General features: G+C 49.1%; 1 protein-coding gene across 1 annotated transcript in view; it reads left to right on the top strand.

Annotated features, from left to right (window-relative positions):
- The window catches only part of nt5dc1 (5'-nucleotidase domain containing 1), a 71,289-nt gene extending 48,616 nt beyond the window's left edge, over positions 1 to 22,673 (top strand). The window contains exons 9-12 of the mRNA XM_056294449.1: positions 5,706 to 5,827; positions 14,765 to 14,938; positions 18,750 to 18,918; positions 21,285 to 22,673. Coding sequence (XP_056150424.1) covers positions 5,706 to 5,827; positions 14,765 to 14,938; positions 18,750 to 18,918; positions 21,285 to 21,403 — 584 coding nt within the window. The 3' untranslated portion in view covers positions 21,404 to 22,673. The remainder of the gene's footprint in view (positions 1 to 5,705; positions 5,828 to 14,764; positions 14,939 to 18,749; positions 18,919 to 21,284) is intronic.
- Positions 22,674 to 22,919: the final 246 nt, after the last annotated feature.

Below are 22,919 nucleotides of genomic sequence, written 5' to 3'. Positions count from 1 at the left end.
CGAAATCGGCTAAATATCCAGCCGTGATTTTGGAAATGAATTATTGCTAGCAGTTCCTCTGTGTCTGAGGCTATGCTAACTCAGATGAATGGTCAGCTCTGATGAGATTCGGTGCGACGTCTTTTGTAAACATGTGGAACCAGCAGTAAAAGGGATGTTGCAACACAGACTGGAAGAAACGAAGTGTAAAGAAAAGGGTCTATCTCTGTAGGGATCCGTTCCATCATGTTGACAGACATTGATAGTAAGAGTCTGAACCTATCGGTGGCAAAAACAAGCACTTTTAGTGGACGTACTTTGACGGGCGTAATTGGCCCCAAGGATACATTGCAGCACATTTTGTGGCTGCCGGCTGAAGCGTTCTCGTTCAATACTGGACCGACTCAAAACAAGTTTTAGTCCCTATTAGTCATCCATCCATCCATTATCCGAGCCACTTATCCCAATTGGGGTCACGGGATGCTGGAGCCTAGCCCAGCAGTCATTGGGCGGGAGGCAGGGAGACACCCTGGACAGGCCATCACAGGGCCGACACATTCGCACCTAGGGACAATTTAGTATTTCACCTGACCTACATGTCTTTGGACTGTGGGAGGAAACCGGAGCACCCGGAGGAAACCCACGCAGACACGGGGGGAACATGCAGACTCCACACAGAGGATGACCTGGGATGACCCCCAAGGTTGGACAACCCCGGGGTTCGAACCCCGGACTTTCTTGCTGTAAGGCGACCGCGCTAACCACTGTGCCACTGTGCCTCCTCCCCCTATTAGTCATTGAGACCCCGAATGATGATGAAACAGGGCCCGGGTTTAAAAATACCGGAATTACCCTTTAATATTAAATATAATGTATTTTACTTTGTACTAAAGATAACTTAATCGGTGAACTTTTTGCTCATCTTTCATTCCCGAGGATCTCAAGTAGGGAGGACACATTGAGACTGACAGTGTAGGACAGCGTGCCCGCCCTGTGTCGGGCTTAAGAAAACCAATTGGTTAGAGGCTGTCATCAAGCTACACAGCCGTGTCTTAGTCTCGCCTTCCCCATAACTCTCGGGTTTGGCGCTGTCATTAATCCAGGCAATGACTGGCACTTATCTTTTTAGCGGAGAGGATCACTGACCCGCTCAAAATCCAGAACATCAATCAGCCATTCAGTCAGACTCCATTTTTTGTGCACATTTGAGTACATAAAAATGCAATGCAATGCGCTTTACATGATAGCAGGTTGAAGGCGAAGACAACAAAAGGGAAGTGAACCCAAACCCTGGTTGGTGTAAGGGTTAACCGTATGTACTTAAGCGTGTATGTGAATGTGCCGATGGGCAGTGTTGGTGCAGGATAGGAACCCCCCATTTAGGTAAATTCAAAGTGATTGAGGTTGAGATAGGGAGGATGCCCAGCACCAAGTCGACCCTCCAACAAACGGTTCTGGATGATGAATAGTGCTGCGTATGTTTGGTTCTGTCTGTATGTTCATGCTTGGGCGGCACGGTGGCCCAGTGGTCAGCGCTGTTGCCTCACAGAAAGAAGGTCCTGGGTTCAAACCCCAAGCTGTCCCAGGTCCCTTCTGTGTGGAGTTTGCATGTTCTCCCCGTGTCTGTGTGGGTTTCCTCCGGGTGCTCCGGTTTCCTCCCACCATCAAAAAGACATGCCTGTTGGGGTTGACACTCCTTCCTGTCCGTGACCCTGACCAAGGCAATGGAAAGAGGAACTGGAGTTGGTCCCCGGGTGCCGCAGCTGCCCACTGCTCCTATACAATAGGACGGGTCAAATGCAGAGAACACATTTCATTGTAAGAATACAATTCGCTTTAAGGTACAATGACAAAATAGAAAAGTGGCTTGGCGTGTCAGAATATTGCCCCTGCCAACCGTCTGTCAGCAGGTTTATTTACTGGTACATGTTTGGTCAATGGGATTTTAAGTCTGATTCTCCTTCTGGCTCCAGGTTCTTTTTTATAATTCTGAAGGAACATGAAACATGTACTTAATGGCTGGAAAAACTCTGGTCATTATTCATGAACTGTGAATGCCTCTGTGAGGTAATTCTTGCTCTTTTTTTCCCCTTTTTGGCGACTGTGTGTGACTGTTGTAATTTCTTAGTCACCCTCAAAAAGACGCGGACGGAGGCGCTCGGGTGGCACAGTGGAAAAACACATTCGATTCCCTACAGTTAGGTTCACGATTTGGACTCTGGTGTCGGTTCCAGCTTGGCTGGGTGTTGCAGGAAGCAGGATTGTCACTGTTCCACGGTGGGGAGTCGGTAGGGATTTATGTGTCCCAACACCATTGACTCCTACAGCTGACGGGGCACCTGTGAAGTTGGATCTGGTGGGAAAAGCGTAGGGCTCTGCATGCATTATGCGCCACCAGAGAAACCGGCTGGCGGGAAGAAAAAAAAAAGGAAGTGGTTGGCTGCCGCCACATATACCAGAGATAGGAATGGGTTACAAAATACTATTAAAGGTACTGGTACCAAAGGGGGAGGTACTGACCAGACTGATAAGGTCTTTACTAACTGCATTTCTTATTATGCCACGGCTCACACAAACATACATAATTTCCAAAGCAGGTAATACAGTCACCCAAGAGTGGTTACACGTTCTGCCACAAAGGGCGGATGTGCGAATTATTCAACAGAAATATTATTAAAAGCCAATGTCAACCAGTAATTGCAATGCATTAAAGCTGTTAGCTACTGTACATGATCCAGCACATTACTTAATATGCTGCTGTTACACTTATTGTATTGATGCCTACTTGTTACCAACATTATATTTGTTAAATATGACAATATTTTGGATATTACCGGCAATAATAAGCATTTTCTACACGATGACAGACAGAGGGTACTGCTGATTGATATCGTCAGGCGCTGGTGTTGATGAAGGGTCCCCGTATTAGTAGGGACACCAGTTATGTGTCGCCTCACTTTGCTTCGTGGGTTTGGTCGCTTACCTGAAAAATGAACAGGCCAATTTTGCGCCACGTCACAGCGAGCATATTCGATTACAGCGATGCTGCTAGCATGAGTCCGGCTGGCATGGCGGTCTACTCCGTTGCCTACCGACACAGGGATCGCCGGTTTGAATCCCCATGTTACTTTCGGCTTGGTCGGGCGTCCCTACAGTCACAGGCCCAATGTCAAACCACCCCCTATCCACTCCCCCTCCGTTTGCGCGTTCAGGCCGAGGTTCGCCATGTTAAGGGCTGTCCCAACCCAATTAGCGTGGAGTGCGACTATCAAACCCTTAAATAGCGAGTCTGCATCGGTGCAAGCGCAGTATGGAAGGGCGCCTGCGAACGCGATGCCTGAAGAAACCACGTATAAATATAAGTTCCGTCTCCCTACGCTGTCAGTTGTTTTAGACCGGCCACAGGACTCAAACTTGTGTCTTCCTCGCACTGTGATTTCACAGCCTCAAACAAAATCACAGAACGTGGCGTCAAAAGATGAAACCAAAAATAGAAGAGCATCACTTTATCCCTAGATGGCTTGACTTGTAGCCAACTCACACGCCTGCATTCGTGCATAGCCGACGTAAAAATAAATCAAAATAGATCTAGGGCCGCGTCAAGTTTACATCATCCGTGCCATTATTTACAGTGGCAGTGGAGCAGACAAGGCAGCTGATTAGGCTGCGGCATGAAAAGGCAAGCCTATTCACAAAGACAAGAAATGCTGCCAAAGAGGCACGGGAGTAAGTTTGATCATTGCTCATTATATAGCCTATTTATGCAGGCTATCTAATTATATTGATTCATATTTGTTATTACAAGTCATAATGTAAACGATTTCTTCCCATAAATCACCTACGTCTTTTTCCTGTGTGCACTCCAGGGAGTCCCAAACAGGTTTTGTTCATTATAAGAATGGCCCATTTATCAGGTTTTGCAAATGAGCTCTTCATATGAAATACGATGAGCTAATTGTGGCTCGTGTTACCCCAGGCTCCCTTAAGAGGGCTGGGTAGCCCACTCACACCAAGCACGTTCTTGCATCGTGCACATCGTGTAAAAGCAGTGCAGCCATGCAAACAAGGGTTGCGTGGCGTCTGTCTGTTGCCATGGTAACGGCTGCCTCCCCGTCCCGGTCGGTTCCGGTGGAGTGGGGAGTCCGTCCCACATCTGGCTGTGCATTTATACACTCTCCCCCTCAATTGAGAGGGCCCTCCACAGCTGCGAGTGGAAAAACTTCACTTGGAGTGACACTCGGAGGTGGAGTGGGAGTGGGTAAGGGGGGTGGTTTGGGATTGGGCCACAATTGGCCGTGTCTGCGGGTGGGAAGCCGGATGTAGGTATGTGTCCTGGTTGCTGCACTAGCGCTTGCTCTGGTCAGTCAGGGCACCTGTTCGGGGGGGAGGGGGAACTGAGGGGGATAGCGTGATCCTCCCACGCGCTACGTCCCCCTGGCGAAACTCCCCGCTGTCAGGTGAAAAGAAGCGGCTGGCGACTCCACATGTATCGGAGGAGGCGTGTGGCAGTCTGCAGCCCTCCCCGGATCAGCAGAGGGGGTGGAGCAGCGACCGGGACGGCTCGGAAGAGTGGGGTAATTGGACAGGATACAATTGGGGAGAAAAGGGGGGGGGGTAAAAAATACTGCTAGCAAGTTTGCTAGACACAGTAGAAGACGGCTAAGGTATCTTGTGCTGCTAGCTAGCTAGTTAATTAGCACGCCTTCTCCTTTTTCAGTTTGTCCCAGTAAGCCGTTGTATCATACAGCTCGGACAAAGAGCACACGGCCACGATCAGCTGGTCTTCCATCTTGACTGGGGAGTTTTCGGGAAAACGGGGCGTGGCTTCTGGCCCTCCTTGAAGGTGATTGGCTCTCACCAGGCACAATTCTCGCTTGAGTTGAACATTTTTTAACTCAAGCCAACGCCCATTTCGCATCACTCGCCGTTTCGCCGCGATTAACCCCGCCCATTTGGCCTCCCGCCTTTGGCTTTTTACAGTAAAAAAACAAAACAAACCACATCACCAGTACCCACCCCTAACCAGAGCACTAACGTGACGACCTCCCCGACCGCTGAAGGGGGCCGTGCAATGAAAGGGGGACCTTAGAGAGATAGAGAGTCGTGACATGCCAAACTGGAATGAAAATAAGAGGGAGAGGAAAAAAAAAAAGAGGTCATGTTATTTGGGGAACAAAAATGCGAGGCTCTGGAAATGTTCCTCGCTCACACGTGGTCCCGGGGACTGGGGTGAGGAGGTGCTGGGCGAGTATCGGAGGGGAGCTGAACTCGGGCCAGGAAGCATGAAATCACACAGGGGCTGGTTTTCCCCTGTCATGAGACTGCGATGCTGTAATGTGTGTCACCAACAAAGGTTAGCGGGCAGAATAAAACGCCTGACCTACGACACAAAAACACAACACAACACTACATGTCACACACAAACCCTAAATAAGCTGCTTCGTTTGACACAACAGAGCGACGTAACCTCCACTTAAGTACGCGGTCTATTGTAAACACGCTATGTGCATTATTATAACCCGGCGCTTCTCGCTGAAGTCTTCTTGTGGCTCCGCTGGTGAGCGGTGTGGCGACGAGGCCGCGACAGAAGGGTTTTCGCCGGCGTTGTGTGCGTATGTGTGTGTGTGTGTGGTCATGTCTGCTCTTGCCCTCTAACAGAAGCAGCTGGCTCTCTGTTGTGAGCTGTGGTGACCGTGCGGTCTTGGGTTCTGTCCCTCTTCTTGCAGTGAACGACGTGGAGGAGAGCGAGGGTCTGCCGTCGCTGGACAAGCCCGGCTGGTATTCGCAGGGAAACTGGCCGCATCTCCACGAGCTGCTCAGAACCATGACCGGAAAGGCCGACCCCAAGGTGAGACAGCAGTGTTTCTTCTATTAGCCGCCACCGGTGCTGTTATCCACAGCGGTTCATTCCCCACCGGGTTTCACCTTTCAAGTACCCGTCTCTCCGGATGATTTCAGGCTCGCTTTGAGGTGGAGTCAAGCTCCCATTTTTGGCAGATGTTTAAAGAGATAGGCTTGGCTGTAAATCAGCTCGGGGAGATTCACACTGGTGTGAGGGGGGGGGGGGGGGGAGCGGAGCGGGGCCGCGCACACCTGCAGTCTTTTGGCACAGCTGTGGACCAGAGCTGCTGTTCGCCAGCAGGCTGCCGACCGAGACTTGCCCAGGTAATGGGTCTCAAAGCGCCGGCCGCCGCCGCCGCCGCCTTTTCACAGTCTGAACAAGAACAATTGCATTGGGCTGTAGTTAGTTTCTTCACAGAAGTTTTTTTTTCTTTTTTTTAGCTTCTCCGTTCAATCATGTTTATTGCCCCTCCGGTGGGAATCTTGGTTGCAGCCAGCGATCGGAAAATAACACAGGAACAATACAAGTCTGATTATAGCAGAAGACGGCTAGAAACAAGGCCTCCGAGGGAACTGATCTGAGGGGCGGTTGTGTTGCTCTCCCACAGCCATCATCACACTATGCCACCAAAATGAACTTGATGATGTCTTAAAATTAAAAAAAAGTCGGCGTCCGGGTAGCGTAGCGGTCTCTTCCGTTGCCTACCAACACGGGGATCGCCGGTTCGAATCCCCCACGTTACTTCCGGCTTGGTCGGGTATCCCTACAGACACAATTGGCCGTGTCTGCGGGTGGGAAGCCGGATGTGGGTGCCGCACTAGCGCCTCCTCCGGTGGGTCGGGGCACCTGTACGGGGGGGAGGGAGAACTGGGGGGGGGGGGTAGCGGGATCCTCCCACGCGCTACATGGTGAAACTGCTCACTGTCAGGTGAAAAGAAGCGGCTGGCGACTCCACGTGTATGGGAGGAGGCGTGTGGCAGTCTGCAGCCCTCCCCGGATCGGCAGAGGGGGTGGAGCAGCGACCGGGACGGCTCAGAAGAGTGGGGTAATTGGCCGGATACAACTAAAACCCAAAAAAAGTCACCTGTGGTTGCTATAAAATACGTCATGGCACCAAGGAGGAAGAGGACAACACACCTAGTCAGTGGTAACTAGAAGCTAAGGGGTTTTTCACAGACCTGTTTGGTGAGTCAGTACGAGCTAAAACAAGAAAGACCCCCCCTCCCCCCCCCCCCGTGCTGCCGCAGATCTTCCACTCAAAACGCCGAACTGTAGTTGTTAGTAACCCCTCCCTTTTCCTCATTGTGGACTTTGACCCAATTCTGTTGGAGAAGAGCGAGTCAGCGGTACGTCTTTACCTGGAGGAACTGCTGCATCAACAGCACATCCAGGTAGGGATCGCTCGTCCTCCTCCACGTCCTCAGTTCCTCTCTCTCCCTCTCTCTCCCTCTCTCTCCGTCTCTCTCACTCTCACTCTCACTCTCTGACTCCTCCCACACTCCTCTCTCTCCACGCTCAATGCCCCCTCTGTTCCCCGGGGCCACGTGGAGAAAGCACTCGAGGAATGCGAGCGTCAACCCGCACTTCGGGCCACTTTAAGCGCTCCTCTGGGGATGACCCGAGGTGCTCTCGTGTTTTCGGCCCTCTGCACTTTCACCTGGCGGGACGCCGGTGCAGGTGGGCTGAATGGAGGCATTCAGGGTGAGATGGCAGTCCCGCGGCGCGCGCTCCTGGAACAGCCGGGGTCAGACGCCGGTGCGTCGGGACACGGTCGTGGGTTCGGCGGCTGGAATATGGCCGCTGGCAGCGGAAATGGGCGGAACAGGCGTCCTCGTTTGCGGGTTGAGTCAGGGCAGGAATTCTGTGATCGCTTGTCATGGCGGAGATAAACCTGCAATTAAGCCGCCATAAAACATCCCAACGTAGTCCTCGTTCTTTTTCAGTGATATGTTAATTTAGTGTGTGTGTGTGTGTGTGTGTGCATATTTTTATGAATGGATACTGCATTTGTATGCATGTATGGTGTATATTGCATGTGTGTATATGTGTGCATTTTGTCTCTTTATGTACAGTGTACATACATACGGCTTAAAGTCCTTATCTCCCTGACCTTCATTTCCAGTGGTGTGGACCCCCCCCACCCCCACCCACCATGTACCAGACCCCACACACGCTGCGGAGCACAATGGACGCATTAAGGTCTGGCTGCATGCCTGCAGCTCAGGAGGGGCTTTAACTTAAAACGCTATTATGAGTGATGGGCTGATAACAGGGGAGGCACACAGGGGAAAAGGGAAAAAAATAGAGAAAATGTCTGCGTTAACTCTGCAAGCTGTAGAGTCGTAATTTTTCTCCGAACTTGTGAAAATGTTTGCCCATCGGCGGAGGCGATATCATTTGATCCGAATGCAAAGATTTTTTTTTTCCTGTAATGTTTCCGCTGGACGCGCGATCGCATCAGTTTAAGATACCGTAACTGGTTTCGCAATGATCTTACCCCAGATTGTTCCCCTTCCCCCTTCTCATAAGAAGCCCTGACATATTGGTACTGGATTAAATAACGCATACCGGTGTTGTAGTCGAGTCACTAAGCCTCGAGTCTGAGTCGAGTCTCGAGTCCCCAGTGTTCGAGTCCGAGTCCCCGAAGAAGAGTCCAAATCAAGTCCCCGTTACCTCAGTCGAGTCATCAAGGTTGAGTCTGAGTCGAGTTCCAAGATGGGCTCCGGTGCTCCACTCTGGCACCGTAAAAAAAGCTGGCAAATAATTATTATAATTAAAAGTTAATATAGCTATCAATATCTTATGCCAAATTATTAGGGCCTATTACAAAAAAACTAACAAAAACAATAAAACAGTCTTTATCGATTAACAAGTCTGAGTCCTCATCTCCAACTTCCAAGTCCAAGTCTGAGTCGTCAGTGCTCAAGTGGAGTCACAGGACTCGAGTCGGACTCGAGCCCGAGTCCTGGACTCGAGTACTACAACACTGACTCATACAGTGGATATGTGTGGTGGGGCAGAAGTTGTCATATCTAACTGTAACTTCCTTTGACTACGAAGGAGGTGACCGGTGAGGGATGAGAGTGACAGTAGAACTGCATGAAGGTAGAATATTGCCTGCACCAAGTAAAACATAGGTACACTTAAAGCACACATTGACTCCATAGATCATAGTCCCTGCTTTGTCAGCTCAAATGGCTCATCTGCCCAAAGCTGAGCGAGTGTCCCCCCTCTTCCCGTACCACAAAAAGCAACTCCTAGATGAACCAGAACATTTGGCAATAGTCGCAATGTCAGTGAGCCTTAAATTTGAGGAACAAGATTAAGAATACAGAAATATCAGACACACATTGTGAATTATGTTGATTTCAAAAAGATATTAGCATAGGAAAATCAACTTGGATTGTTTTGGGTCCCACCCCCCCGTGATGGCCTGGCGGCCTGTCCAGGGTGTCTCCCCGCCTGCCACCCAATGACTGCTGGGATAGGCTCCATCCCCGCGCCCCTGAGAGCAGGATAAGCGGTTTGCACCCGGCCAATTACCTCACGTTTCTGAGCCATCCTGGTCATTGCTCCGACCCCTCTGCCAATCCCGGGAGGGCTGCAGATGACCACGTGCCTCCTCCCATACGTGTGGAGTCACCAGCCGCTTCTTTTCACCTGACAGTGAGGAGTTTTGCCAGGGGGACGTAGCGCATGGGAAGATCATGCTTTTCCCTACCCCCCACCCCCGAACAGGTGCCCCAACCAACCAGAGGAGGCACTAGTGCAGCGACCAGAACGCATACCCACATCCGGCTTCCCACCCACAGACACGGCCAATTGTGCCTGTAGGGATGCCCAACCAAGCCGGAGGTAACATGGGGATTCGAACCGGCGATCCTCATGTTGGTAGGCAACGGAATAGACTGCTACGCTGCCCGGACGCCCTTGACTTGAATTATTCCGTTTCAATTTCTGCTTTTAGCAAATGAGTCAGTTCTGTTAAATCAGTATGGCTCTGTGGACTGTAAAAAGCTCCATGTTGTCTCCGCCTGGGCCGTTGCTGGCGTGAGCTACCGTGCAAAGCTGGTGGGAAAACCTGTGAACGCATGAAAACTTTTGCTGGACTCGCCAAAACAAGCCGTACCACAGACGAGTAAACTATTTCGTTGCGATGATGCAGTAATAGGCGCCAACAGGAAATATGCATATATAAATATAAAAACAATGAACTGCATCATCTTGTGTAAGAGAGAGGGTGCGATGGTCAACACAATGCCCCCGTTGTCTTTTGGAGAAGATGATTTGAAGACGGGAGGGTTGTCTCCCCAACAGTGCAGGATCTCTGTTCCGGGACTCGTCTGGTTTCGCTGCAGCCTACAATCTTGATTCGCCTCATTGTGCTCCGCTACATTCGGGACTCAGTCCGGTCCAGGCTAATGAAACTGTGTCTCACCCCCGTGAAAGCACCTCCTATAATATTTTTTTGCCCCATGTTGGAATTCCTGGCCCCTGTAAATATTTATCGTACCGATCCGATGACTCTGGCGGCGGATGCCATTTTTGAGGTTGGATCTGGCTGCGCTGTAGGCCTCACAGTTACCTGACTTGAACGCTGCATCCCGAACTTTCAGCAGCTGCCGGACCTAACTGATCATCCAGGGTTTCTGGTTTGGAAAGGTGCAGATTGATTTTTTTGTTGTGACACTCTCAGTGCAAAAGTTCACGTCGGCTAGTATGGCAGATGTCTGTTCATTAATGTCTATATGGGAGCCATGGGTAGCTGAATGTGCAAAAATACTCCAGTCTGTGTTGTCAAAACAGTCCTGGATTTCAGAGACTGCTCCTTCTGGGCAAACAGTGATTGTCTTTACTGCTGGCTTGACCCGTTTTATTAGGGGTTTGTAGGCTGGGACCAGGAACAGGCAGAGGTGGTCAGAATGCCCCAGGTGGGGACAGGGAGTAGCTTTGTTTGAGTCCTTAATGTTTGTATAGAGATGGTTTGGGGTGTTTTTTCCCCTAGTGGGGCAGGAGACATGCTGATGGAATTTGGGCAAAACAGCCCTGAGGTTAGCCTGATTAAAGTCACCACCTATGATAAAGGCATTGTCCGGGTGTTTGGTCTGTTGTCTGCTGACGGCACATTGTAGCTGCTTAAGTGCTACCTTAGCATTAGAATGTGGGGGGATGTATACAGCGGCGATGGTAATGGCTGTTAGCTCCCTGGGCAGGTAAAAGCCCTGCGCTGAATCATAAGGAGCTGGAGATCAGCAGATCAATGCCTTTCAACAATCTTTATATTGTTGCACCAAGAGTTATTGACATAAATACTCAAACCTCCTCTGCGGATCTTGCCGGAGACCGCGTATATATTTACATATATATATATATATATATATATATATATATATATATATATATATATATATATATATATATATATATATATATATATATATATACACTACCGTTCAAAAGTTTGGGATCACATTGAAATGTCCATATTTTTGAAGGAAAAGCACTGTACTTTTCAATGAAGATAACTTTAAACTAGTCTTAACTTTAAAGAAATACACTCTATACATTGCTAATGTGGTAAATGACTATTCTAGCTGCAAATGTCTGGTTTTTGGTGCAATATCTACATAGGTGTATAGAGGCCCATTTCAAGCAACTATCACTCCAGTGTTCTAATGGTACAATGTGTTTGCTCATTGGCTCAGAAGGCTAATTGATGATTAGAAAACCCTTGTGCAATCATGTTCACACATCTGAAAACAGTTTAGCTCGTTACAGAAGCTACAAAACTGACCTTCCTTTGAGCAGATTGAGTTTCTGGAGCATCACATTTGTGGGGTCAATTAAACGCTCAAAATGGCCAGAAAAAGAGAACTTTCATCTGAAACTCGACAGTCTATTCTTGTTCTTAGAAATGAAGGCTATTCCATGCGAGAAATTGCTAAGAAATTGAAGATTTCCTACACCGGTGTGTACTACTCCCTTCAGAGGACAGCACAAACAGGCTCTAACCAGAGTAGAAAAAGAAGTGGGAGGCCGCGTTGCACAACTGAGCAAGAAGATAAGTACATTAGAGTCTCTAGTTTGAGAAACAGACGCCTCACAGGTCCCCAACTGGCATCTTCATTAAATAGTACCCGCAAAACACCAGTGTCAACATCTACAGTGAAGAGGCGGCTGCGGGATTCTGGGCTTCAGGGCAGAGTGGCAAAGAAAAAGCCATATCTGAGACTGACCAATAAAAGAAAAAGATTAAGATGGGCAAAAGAACACAGACATTGGACAGAGGAAGACTGGAAAAAAGTGTTGTGGACGGATGAATCCAAGTTTGAGGTGTTTGGATCACAAAGAAGAACGTTTGTGAGACGCAGAACAAATGAAAAGATGCTGGAAGAATGCCTGACGCCATCTGTTAAGCATGGTGGAGGTAATGTGATGGTCTGGGGTTGCTTTGGTGCTGGTAAGGTGGGAGATTTGTACAGGGTAAAAGGGATTCTGAATAAGGAAGGCTATCACTCCATTTTGCAACGCCATGCCATACCCAGTGGACAGCGCTTGATTGGAGCCAATTTCATCCTACAACAGGACAATGACCCTAAACACACCTCCAAATTGTGCAAGAACTATTTAGAGCAGAAGCAGGCAGCTGGTATTCTATCGGTAATGGAGTGGCCAGCGCAGTCACCAGATCTGAACCCCATTGAGCTGTTGTGGGAGCAGCTTGACCGTATGGTACGCAAGAAGTGCCCATCCAACCAATCCAACTTGTGGGAGCTGCTTCTGGAAGCGTGGGGTGCAATTTCTCCAGATTACCTCAACAAATTAACAGCTAGAATGCCAAAGGTCTGCAATGCTGTAATTGCTGCAAATGGAGGATTCTTTGACGAAAGCAAAGTTTGATGTTAAAAAAATCTTATTTCAAATACAAATCATTATTTCTAACCTTATCAATGTCTTGACTCTATTTTCTATTCATTTCACAACATATGGTGGTGAATAAGTGTGACTTTTCATGGAAAACACAAAATTGTTTGGGTGATCCCAAACTTTTGAACGGTAGTGTATATATATATATGTATATATATATATATATATATATATATATATATATATATATATATATATATACACAAACCATGTTCCTCTGCATTTTAGTTGTGCAGCAAGATTTAAGATTTAGATCGAGCATCTTGAGATTGGAAATGCTTAATCCGGTGAATCTGTCTACGTGCAAATTTTTGCTAGCTCCCTGCTGATCATCTGATCATCTTCAACTCGGCTACTCTCAAGTTACTCAATCATATGGGTGAGAAAGAGTACCTGCATTTACTGAAAAAACTGCTTGCGGGCCCAGCCAAAACAGCAGATTTTAAGAGCTGATGCACGGCAAAGAAAAAAAGCTGCGTTCAGAATGGGACTTCAGGCTTTTAGCTGTATGTGCCCCCTTGTTGGTTTTGAAATGCTGCCCATTCATTCCTGTCCCATCAGATGTGAGGGGACCAAAGGTTGTGATGAGTTTTCCAGTCTCATTGTGTCTGGTTTACCCTCCTGGGGGCCATTAGACGAATGTAGCCTTTATATTGAATTTTTTTGGGGGGAGGATTTTTCTCCCCAGTTGTACCCATGCAATTACCCCACACTTCCAAACCGTCCTGGTCGCTGCTCCAGCCCCTCTGCCGAGCCGTGTAGGGCCGCAGACTACCACATGCCTCCTCTGATACGGGTTGAGTCGCCAGCCGCTTCTTTTCACCTGACAGTGAGGAGTTTCACCAGGGGATGTAGCATGTGGGAGGATCACGCTATCCCCCCCATTTGCCCTCCCCCCTGAACTGGACGTCCTGCCTTTATTGAATTTGACTACCATTGAGAGTTGTGAAGAAAAGGATTCAGCCAAACGTTTCAATTTAATCAGTGCTAAATGTACAGCTGTCAAGATCTCAAATTTACACGCAGTGGTGATAAATATGATAATGATGAAATCATGAAAATTAACGCCACAATGCCAGGAGTCTTGTTCCCTTTTAACTTACTGACACCCCGTGGTATCGCTGGTTTATTCCAGTGGGGTTTGGCTGCTACAGATCCAGGTAGCCATTCAAAAAGCCACCAGTATGGCTGTGGGCACCGAATAAAACATTGTTGAAGGGGCTTCCGGGTAGCATGGCGGGCTACTCCATTACCTACCAACATGGGGGATCGCCGGTTCGAATCTCCGTGTTAACCTCCGGCTTGGTCGGGTGTCCCTACAGACACAATTGGCAGTGTCTGCGGGTGGAAAGCCAGATGTGGGTATGTGTCCGGGTTGCTGCACTAGCGCCTCCTCTGGTCAGTCAGGGCGCCTGTTTGGGGGGGGGGGGACTTGAGAGAATAGCGTGATCCTCCCACGCACTACGTCCCCCTGGTGAAACTCCCCACTGTCAGGTGAAAAGAAGCGGCTGGCGACTCCACACGTATCGGAGGAGGCGTGTGGTAGTCTGCAGCCCTCCCCCCGGATCGGCAGAGGGGGTGGAGCAGTAACTGGAACAGCTCGGAAGATTGGGGTAATTGGCCAAGTACAACAGGGGGGGAAATGGGGAGGAAACCCCCCCCCCCCAAAAAAATTTGTTAAACCTGGGTTTTGGACTTTTTGCTTCATCTTCAGAGTTGTTGCGACCTGCCTCCTCCTCTCAAATTTGGCTGCTATGATGAAGAAATGAAGCACGCTACAGTTTTTCCCCTTAGTGTAGGGAGAACAGGGAAGATATGCAAATTAAGCCCTGAGAAAGCCCCGCCCAACATTGTATGCGTTCGAGCCACCAGGATGCCGCTTTGACAGGCTTTGTTGATTACAGGTGCGAATGCAATGAGGGTAAATCGCATCTGGATCCAATCTGGATCCGAGTCACATCGGTTGCCAAGTGTAAATGGGGCTTCTGTTTCTCGGCTTTGCTAAATCCCCTGCAGGTGGTGTACTTCGGGGACAGCATGCGGTCAGACATGTTTCCCGCCAGCAGCTTCGGGAAGTGGGAGACGGTGATGATCGTGGAGGAAATGGAGGGAGAGGGCGTCCTAAGGAGCGACATGGCCACGTCCAACGAGGCCCAGGCGGAGCCGCTGGAGAAGAAGGGCAAGTTCGAGGTGAGTTAATGCGAGCGGCCACTTCCATTTAGAGTGCAGTCCACACACACCGTCCCTCGACCCCCTCCCCCCCCCAATCTACATGCTTAACACTTTTTACAGTGCGTGTGTGTGTGCGTGCGCATGAGTGATAGCCTGCGTGCCGGGTCTCAGAAAGCATCATGGGAAGGCTGACATCAATTACAACGTCATAAGCGCTCAGGCGCTGTTTCATATCGTTTACACTTTTGCCTGTGACGGTGAGACCAGAACTGACGGTGAGACCAGAACTGACGGTGAGACCAGAACTGACGGTGAGACCAGAACGTCAGGCGTGCAGAGACAGGCGGGCCCTGCACGCTGTGCTGACTGTCAGCATGCGCCGCCTTTCAGCGCAGCTGATGTGCAGCTGAGGAGGAAACAAAAGGGTAACGGCTCTGTTTGGATTTAGTGTCGCCCGGGGCGGCCCTCTCTCCCACTTAGCAGATTCCTGCTGTTAGCAAGCTTCTTCTTCTTCTTTCTTTTCCAACACATCGGGCCTTCTGTAAGAACGTCGGGCGGCAGGATGTTGTGTTTACGGACAAAAAGAGATGAGTCAGAAGGGAAAATTGGGACCATGACTGTTTCCCAGAAGAACAGTGTGCTGCCCAAATGTGTTAAAGGTTTTTCTTTGTTTTTTTGGGGGGGGGGGGTCGTTTTGGCTGGACCAACCCCGGTGTCGCCAACTGTTATTCCTATGAAAGTAGCTAGCACTAGCACTAGCGCCGAAAGTAAACGGACGACGTTGCACGATCCTTTGCGTGTTGATGCATCGCGCTATCACTTGCATGAAACTTAGCGGTTGTTTGGGTTGCAGCGAGGGGGAGATCGCCTGAAGCCGCGGAGAGGGCAGATTGGGAAATCTTTAGCCAAATGATCACAAACTCACTACGGGGACATGGTATATTTGAAGTAACACAGTTTAAAAAATGTATATACAAAGGGAGGGAGAAGGTCAGACAATATTTACAAGATCCAATGAGCTGTTTACAGATTTAAAAGCTATTAAAGCATAGGGGCATCCGGGTGGCTTGGCGGCCTATTCCGTTGCCGGCCAACACGGGGATCGCCGGGTCGAATCCCCGTGTTGCCCCCGGCTTGGTCAGGCATCTCTACAGACACAATTGGCCGTGTCTGCGGGTGGGAAGCCGGATGTGGTTATGTGTCCTGGTCGCCGCACTAGCACCTCCCCTGGTCAGTCGGGGCATCTGTTCAGGGGGGAGGGGGAACTGGGGGGGAACAGCGTGATCCTCCCACATGCTATGTCCCCCTGGGGAAACGCCTCACTGTCAGGTGAAACTCCTCACTGTCAGGTGAAAAGAAGCGACTGGCGACTCCACGTGTTTCGAAGGAGGCATGTGGTAGTCTGCAGCCCTCCTCGGCTCGGCGGAGGGGGTGGAGCAGCGACCGGGACGGCTCGGAAGGGTGGGGTAATTGACCGGATACAATTGGGAAGAAAAGGAGGGGGGGGGGGTCCAAAATGTTTTTTTCGCTGGTTGCTTTTTAGAAATAAAGTCTGTAAGAGGGTCTGAAAAGTCGCTAAATCCAGCGAGAAAGTTGCCGAGTTGGCAACACTGGCCAGCCTGACAAATGTGAAGGTCCGACTGACTGACTGACTGACTGACTGACTGACTGACTGACTGACTGACTGACTGACTGACTGACTGACTGACTGAGCGACCAAGTGAGTGTGGCTGACTGAGTCGAGAGAAAGAGATCTTTTTAATCGCAACTCCCGTGCCCCGTACGCCCCGGAGTGCTCATTTATTTACACAACAGCCAGAACAGACAACAACACAACGATTCACCCCCAATGTTGCAACTGGTGACGTCAGTCTTAAGTCACAGTCCTAAGGTCAGTCAGTCAGTAACAGTCCTCTACCCAGTCCGAGTCAAACCCCCAACTAGCAACACATCCCAACATGAACTTAACACTCGAACAAGCAGAAATATAACACAATCAACAACAATCCCAACTCGGACATTAGCAGTCCCGTGAGTCCTCGCGCTCCCCCAGTGCGTCTCCGCCGACAGTCAGAGCGACCACCTCCATCAGTCACTACAGTGTGTTTTGTTCTTGTTTCGAGCTTCCTTACGCAATATAACTCGTCTGGGCATTCTAAGCTACCTTTGTGTTACAACAGTTTGTCAATTTTCCACTGACATGTGATTCATCAGGGCCGGGTATCAAATGTTTACTGTTGGCTTTTACATGGAATTTGGGAGGATTCATGATTCATTTCATTCACTTAGCTTCCACCTAACCCAGTATTTATCCAACGTAGTAAAAACAATTGCGCAAGGTTTAATCTCAGTCTGTACCCTGGAACTGTTGTGTAGTTTATCATGGTGTTGGTCATTAAAACCCACAACCACATCCCTCTTTCAAGATGTTGCTCAAGTCTGCTCATCAGCACTGAGATCTGATGCATCAGCAGTGATTATGAGGGACAGGGTTGGTTTTTTTTGACGAAATAGTGACTGATTATGATTTCGGAGGAGGGCAAACCGCTCCTTCGGAGGCTTGTTGGGTTGAAGCCCTTTCGAAGTTACCGCAGAGGCCCTCGTTTTCGGTTTCCTGTCAGGCTCGCGCTTGTCAGGAAGTGAATCACTAATCTGCAGTTGCAATGCTTGAACTCCACACACATTCAGTGAGTTTTAAACAAGGTAAGTATTGGTTAGTTCATGTACATGTATTACAAAAGTAGTTATTTTTAATTACCACGCATTTTCTATGTGATTAACGCAAAAGCTTAAGCGCAGTGCGAAAACTCAGCTGAAAGAAGGGCAGTGTCAAGGAAGTGCATTTAACACACAAGTTGTGCCTTGTCAATGTTGCTTGTAAACTGTCTGTGAATGTTCTCATTCAGAGCCAGCTCTGACAACGACTCCAAGAGGATAAATCCTGAGTCTCATCACCGGCCAGTCAGACTAGCTTGGTCTGGTCAGAAAGGCGCGGACTGAGGAAGCCTCTTGGATGAGAGGCGAAACGTCTTCACGGATATATACCAAGTCCAGCTGCACTTGATCCAACTCCTTTTGGATTGCTTGTAAACTATTTCTGAAATACGACCGTGTCGGTTAAAAAGAAAATCGTAACTTGCTTGGTAACAGATAACATGACAGCGAGAAGAAGCCGCTAATTGGTTTGCTGACTATGACAAGCATGCTTCTTTTATTGCTTGTAGTGGGACTATTCAGCTATTAGAATTGAACACACGGCATCATTTTGCAACAAGGTTCAGATTTCAACCCGAGCAGGATAGCGCCGTTGAGATTCCCTACGCCTGTAGGTGGCGCCAAACACTACTACTACTACGCTCGGCTGCTCCCGTTAGGGGGCGCCACAGCGGATCATCCGTTTCCATCTCTTCCTGTCCTCTGCATCTTCCTCTGTCACACCAGCCACCTGCATGTCCTCCCTCACCACATCCATAAACCTCCTCTTTGGCCTTCCTCTTCTCCTCTTCCCTGGCAGCTCCATATTCACCATCCTTCTCCCAATATACTCAGCATCTCTCCTCCACACATGTCCAAGCCATCTCAATCTTGCCTCTCTTGCTTTGTCTGGGTGGCGCCAAACAAATAATAGTTAAAAAAAAAGAAGAAGAAACAAACGCAGCAAATTGAATCACCGCTTGTGCTGCGTCGGGACCGAAGTTGCTGAAACTGGTTCATTTTAACGTATTTAATTATATTTCACGATACATCTTTTCTCGCGTTGTATTAGGGAAGCAGTGCTTACTTGCGCGTCGCTTTTGATCTCTCACTTAAATATGAACTCCCCCTGCAGGACCAGGGTATGAAGACGCCCTCGGCCGTGTCCAAGCAGTGGGGCTCTTACTTTGTCGATGATCACAAGAGCGGTGGAGGGGATGAAGAAAGCCAGAAACTGACCTGGTGCTGCCACTGTATTCATAAATACAGCACCATGGCCATCCCCAGCGTGGAGCACATAGCAGGTATGCAGGGGGGGGGGGGCACCACAGACACAGACTGATAACCCAAGTTGCCAACCCGGACGAAACTGCAGATTCTTTTTCCGTTTTTAAGATCTCAAAAAAAATCTTGTACCTCCATTTCATTTTCAGGGTCCATCAAAAGGGGTGCGGTTGAAATTGGTTCCGTTGTTTGGCTAATATCCTTTCTAACCCTTTTACGGTCGCATTTTCCAGCCAGGGGAGTGGGTTTGTGGGTTATCTGTGTAAAGTGCTGGATATTGGCCGGGCAGTGTTTCGAAACTTGATGGGCCACAAAATAAAAAAAGAAAATCCATCACGGCTGGAGAAAATGTAAAATATACAATTCATTCATTCATTCATTCATTCATCTTCAGCCGCTTCTCCGGGGTCGGGTCGCAGTGGCAGCAAGCTAAGTAGGGCGCTCCAGACGTCCCTCTCCCCAGCAACACCCTCCAGCTCCTCCTGGGGGATCCCAAGGCATTCCCAGGCCAGATTGGACATGTAGTCCCTCCAGCGAGTTCTGGGTCTACCCCGGGGTCTCCTCCTAGTTGGCCGCACCCGGTAAACCTCCAGAGGAAGGCGCCCAGGAGGCATCCTAATCAGATGCTCAAACACCTCAGCCGGCTCCTTTTGACGCGAAGGAGCAGCGGCTCTGCTCCAAGCTCCCTCTGGATGCCGGAGCTCCTCACCATAAAAGAAGCAAATTCTATTGAAAATGACCAAAGCCAACTCCAAAACATAAATCCAGTATCTTCGTAGCAGGAGTGCTAAATAATCGTAGCCTGGCTTGCTTAACGCTGTGCCAGAAACAAGATAAATTTCTGGCTGTTGGGATAAATTATTTGGGGGAAAAGGAAAACAGATGGGGCAAATTTACATCTCTACAATCAACAACAATCCAGGGTGGCATTCTCAAACTAAGGGATTAAGGAACATACTATTTTCTGTTTATCCGAGCCAGCGTTTGATTGCCCAAAGCAACCAAGTGCATTTTAGGAGATTAATTAAGATCCCAGGATCAAATTAAGGGTATAACAAATAGATACGAGATAAAACCAGCTTGTGCTGGTTCGAAGATAGCCATTCCCAAATGACACATCAATAGTTGCAACATGCAATAGGTAGAACCACCAGTGAGCCCAAAACAGGAACAGATGTGGAACAAGGTCAGGGTTTGGAAAAGTTAGCTGAAGTTGGTTAAACTTGGGGGGGGGGGGGTGCCATTTCTTCTGGTTAGAATCAGATAAACTGAGGACTAAACTTGCAATTTGTCTTTCAAGAAAATCCCTACTTCTTTATTCTCAAAAGGATGTGTTGTGGTCTCTTTCTGCTGATGTTCAGGGTTTCTTTTGGCAGAACTTGAGTCATTTTCCAGAGATGTGGTGGAAAATCAGTTGAGCAACGCACCACTCCCACACTTGTTGGACGGTTCTGTGAATACAGTGCAATGGTGTTACTGATAGTGCACTGAAGCGAAGGGACGACAGGTTTCCTATGTAGACAAACATGTAAAACCAGTTTTGAAGACAGCACTCAAGCCAGTGTTCTAATTCAGATTTTGCTGTTGCGGCTCTTGCGGGGTAATCTCAGCATGCTAAACCTCCCATGGCCACAGGATGTTGTCTCAAAAACTAATACGAAAACAAACAACACAGTGGAGCATGGGAAAGGATGCCCAAAAATAACCTTCTTGATCTCTTAGTAATAAGCAAACAGAGCACCATTATGCAACACCATCCGTTTAGATCGTCTAAGGCCTGTCAGTAAGTACAATTATTACATACAAAAGTAATAATAATAATAAAAAAAAGACTAAAACCTTTTAAGTTTGAAAAATAAGGAACACGTCCGGGTAGCGTTTGCGGTCTATTCCGTTGCCTACCAACACGGGGATCGCCGGTTCGAATCCCTGTTTCCTCCGGCTTGGTCGGGCATCCCTACAGACACAATTGGCCGTGTCTGCAGGTGGAAAGCCGGATGTGGGTATGTGTCCTGATCGCTGCACTAGCGCCCCCTCTAGTCTGTCGGGGCACCTGTTTGGGAGGGAGAGGGAACTGGGGGGAATAGCGTGATCCTCCCACGTGCTACGTCCCCCTGGTGAAACTCCTCACTGTCAGGTGAAAATAAGCGGCTGGTGACTCCACATGTATGGGAGGAGGCATGTGCTGGTCTGCAGCCCTCCCCGGATCGGCAGAGGGGGTGGAGCAGCAACCGGGACGGCTCGGAAGAGTGGGGTAATTGGCCGGATACAGTTGGGGAGAAAAAGGGGGGGGAGGGCCACCAAAAAATAGCAATACTAAGGGTGGTAAAAAGGAACAAGAAATGATTTGTCGATTGTTGATTGATTTCTCTGCCTCTTCTCGCAGATCTCCCTTTGGACTACAAGTTCCCCAGGTTCTCCCCCGACAAGCCCTGCACCACCGGCTACTACCCCAGACCCCCGGATTCTCTGCTGAAAAGGTGCCAGAGTTTGTCTCAAGAATAACCGCCACCACCCAACAACTTTACCCCCCCCCCCCAGGCCTCAGGAGAGGAACGTGCCTCCATTTTCACCAGTTGTTTCCTCCTCACATGACCCGCCCTCCTTTCCAGTGCCCCCAACCACCGTATGAAGAGCACAGAAACCATCCTCCCGTTCAGAGAAACCACGTGAATGTAAAACCATAGTGTCTGTCCGTAGTTACACCCACCCACATACCTGAGCGTCGTTTTCGTGACTTATCGTAAACGTGCGTGTGAGTGTCGGCATATAGTAACGATAAAAGGTGTACTGTTATTGTTTTCGTGAGAAGCCCGCCCGCCCCCCCCCCCCCCAATCCCATTCTTTTGTATTGTAGAGAAGGTGGATCACGAGAAATTTCCAGAGCGAATATGTGTGTTGCACAAACAAAGCAAGTGTGTAAGTGTGGACTCTGGGACTCCCGGCACAGTGACGAGAACCTCCGAGTTTCCCTTCGGCATTATCTCGCGACTCGAACCCGACTTGTCACGCGAGCCATTATCCCGACATGAGAACCCCTCGTTAGTTGATCTTTCACATTAAGTGCAAATGGTGTTTGTATGTCAAGTAGGACTATTTGTAAAGCGACATGAGTTATGACATTGTTGTTGTGTGTTATCAGGGTTTTTATCGGTTATTATTTGGCTGTATCGCATTTCAGTGGTTTGGGCGTCACGTGGAAGGCCTGTCGTGTTCTCCCCCGTGTCAGTTTCGTGGACGGTTCTATTCGGGTCATTGTCGCCGAAGACGCGTAGCACAGTCCTGTCCTTGGTGTTGGCTGTGTCGATGAGCACAACTACTCCGGCCATGCGGGGAGCGTGTCGATCTGTTACCCGTCTCTTGTTATTTTAGTGCAACGGTGAAAAGTGTGCCCTTTGAGTGGGGGGGGGGGGGGAACCCCCCAATGTGTGTAAAACTGTGGCACACTTGTGCTTCGTAATGCGGTACCGAAGGTCGCCGTAACCGACTTCTGAATGGTTATTTTGTCGGTGTGCGTAGACGGGTCGTGCCGCGGTACCGACCGGACCCGTGTGTCACGGGCGAACGGCTGGTATTTGGACACCGAGAGGCGTACGCTAGCTCACAACACACGCGTTAAGATGTTGGTCATCCAAATTCAGCCCTGACTTGTGGCCCGGAAACGGTTGACATGCACATTTCTGCCTTATGTTGAACTCATCCGTGGTCTTACGTTCCTGAAAGCACAGGGGGCGCCTGCGTTGGAAGTGTTGAAGCACTGTCAATGGAATAAAATGTTCTACTGTTTTGTTACACGCCGCCTCTTGTCTTTTTCATTTCAAGTAGACAAGTTGAGAAGCCACGAAATAGCTCGTCATTATCCTGGTTTCTCATGGGGGGGGGGGGGTAAGTTTATATTGATGTGATGCTTGGGGGGGGTGCTCGACACTTCAATATATGTATCCTGCATTGTTTTGCTGTAACTAACTGCTCATGCTTCATTTTTTTTTGGGGGGGGGGTCCCCCCCTTTTTCTCCCCAAT

This window comes from Lampris incognitus, chromosome 15 (assembly GCF_029633865.1).
Source record: "Lampris incognitus isolate fLamInc1 chromosome 15, fLamInc1.hap2, whole genome shotgun sequence".
NCBI lineage: Eukaryota > Metazoa > Chordata > Actinopteri > Lampriformes > Lampridae > Lampris > Lampris incognitus.
The sequence above is the reverse complement of the archived record's forward strand: the minus strand, read 5'-3'. Positions and strand labels throughout refer to the sequence as shown.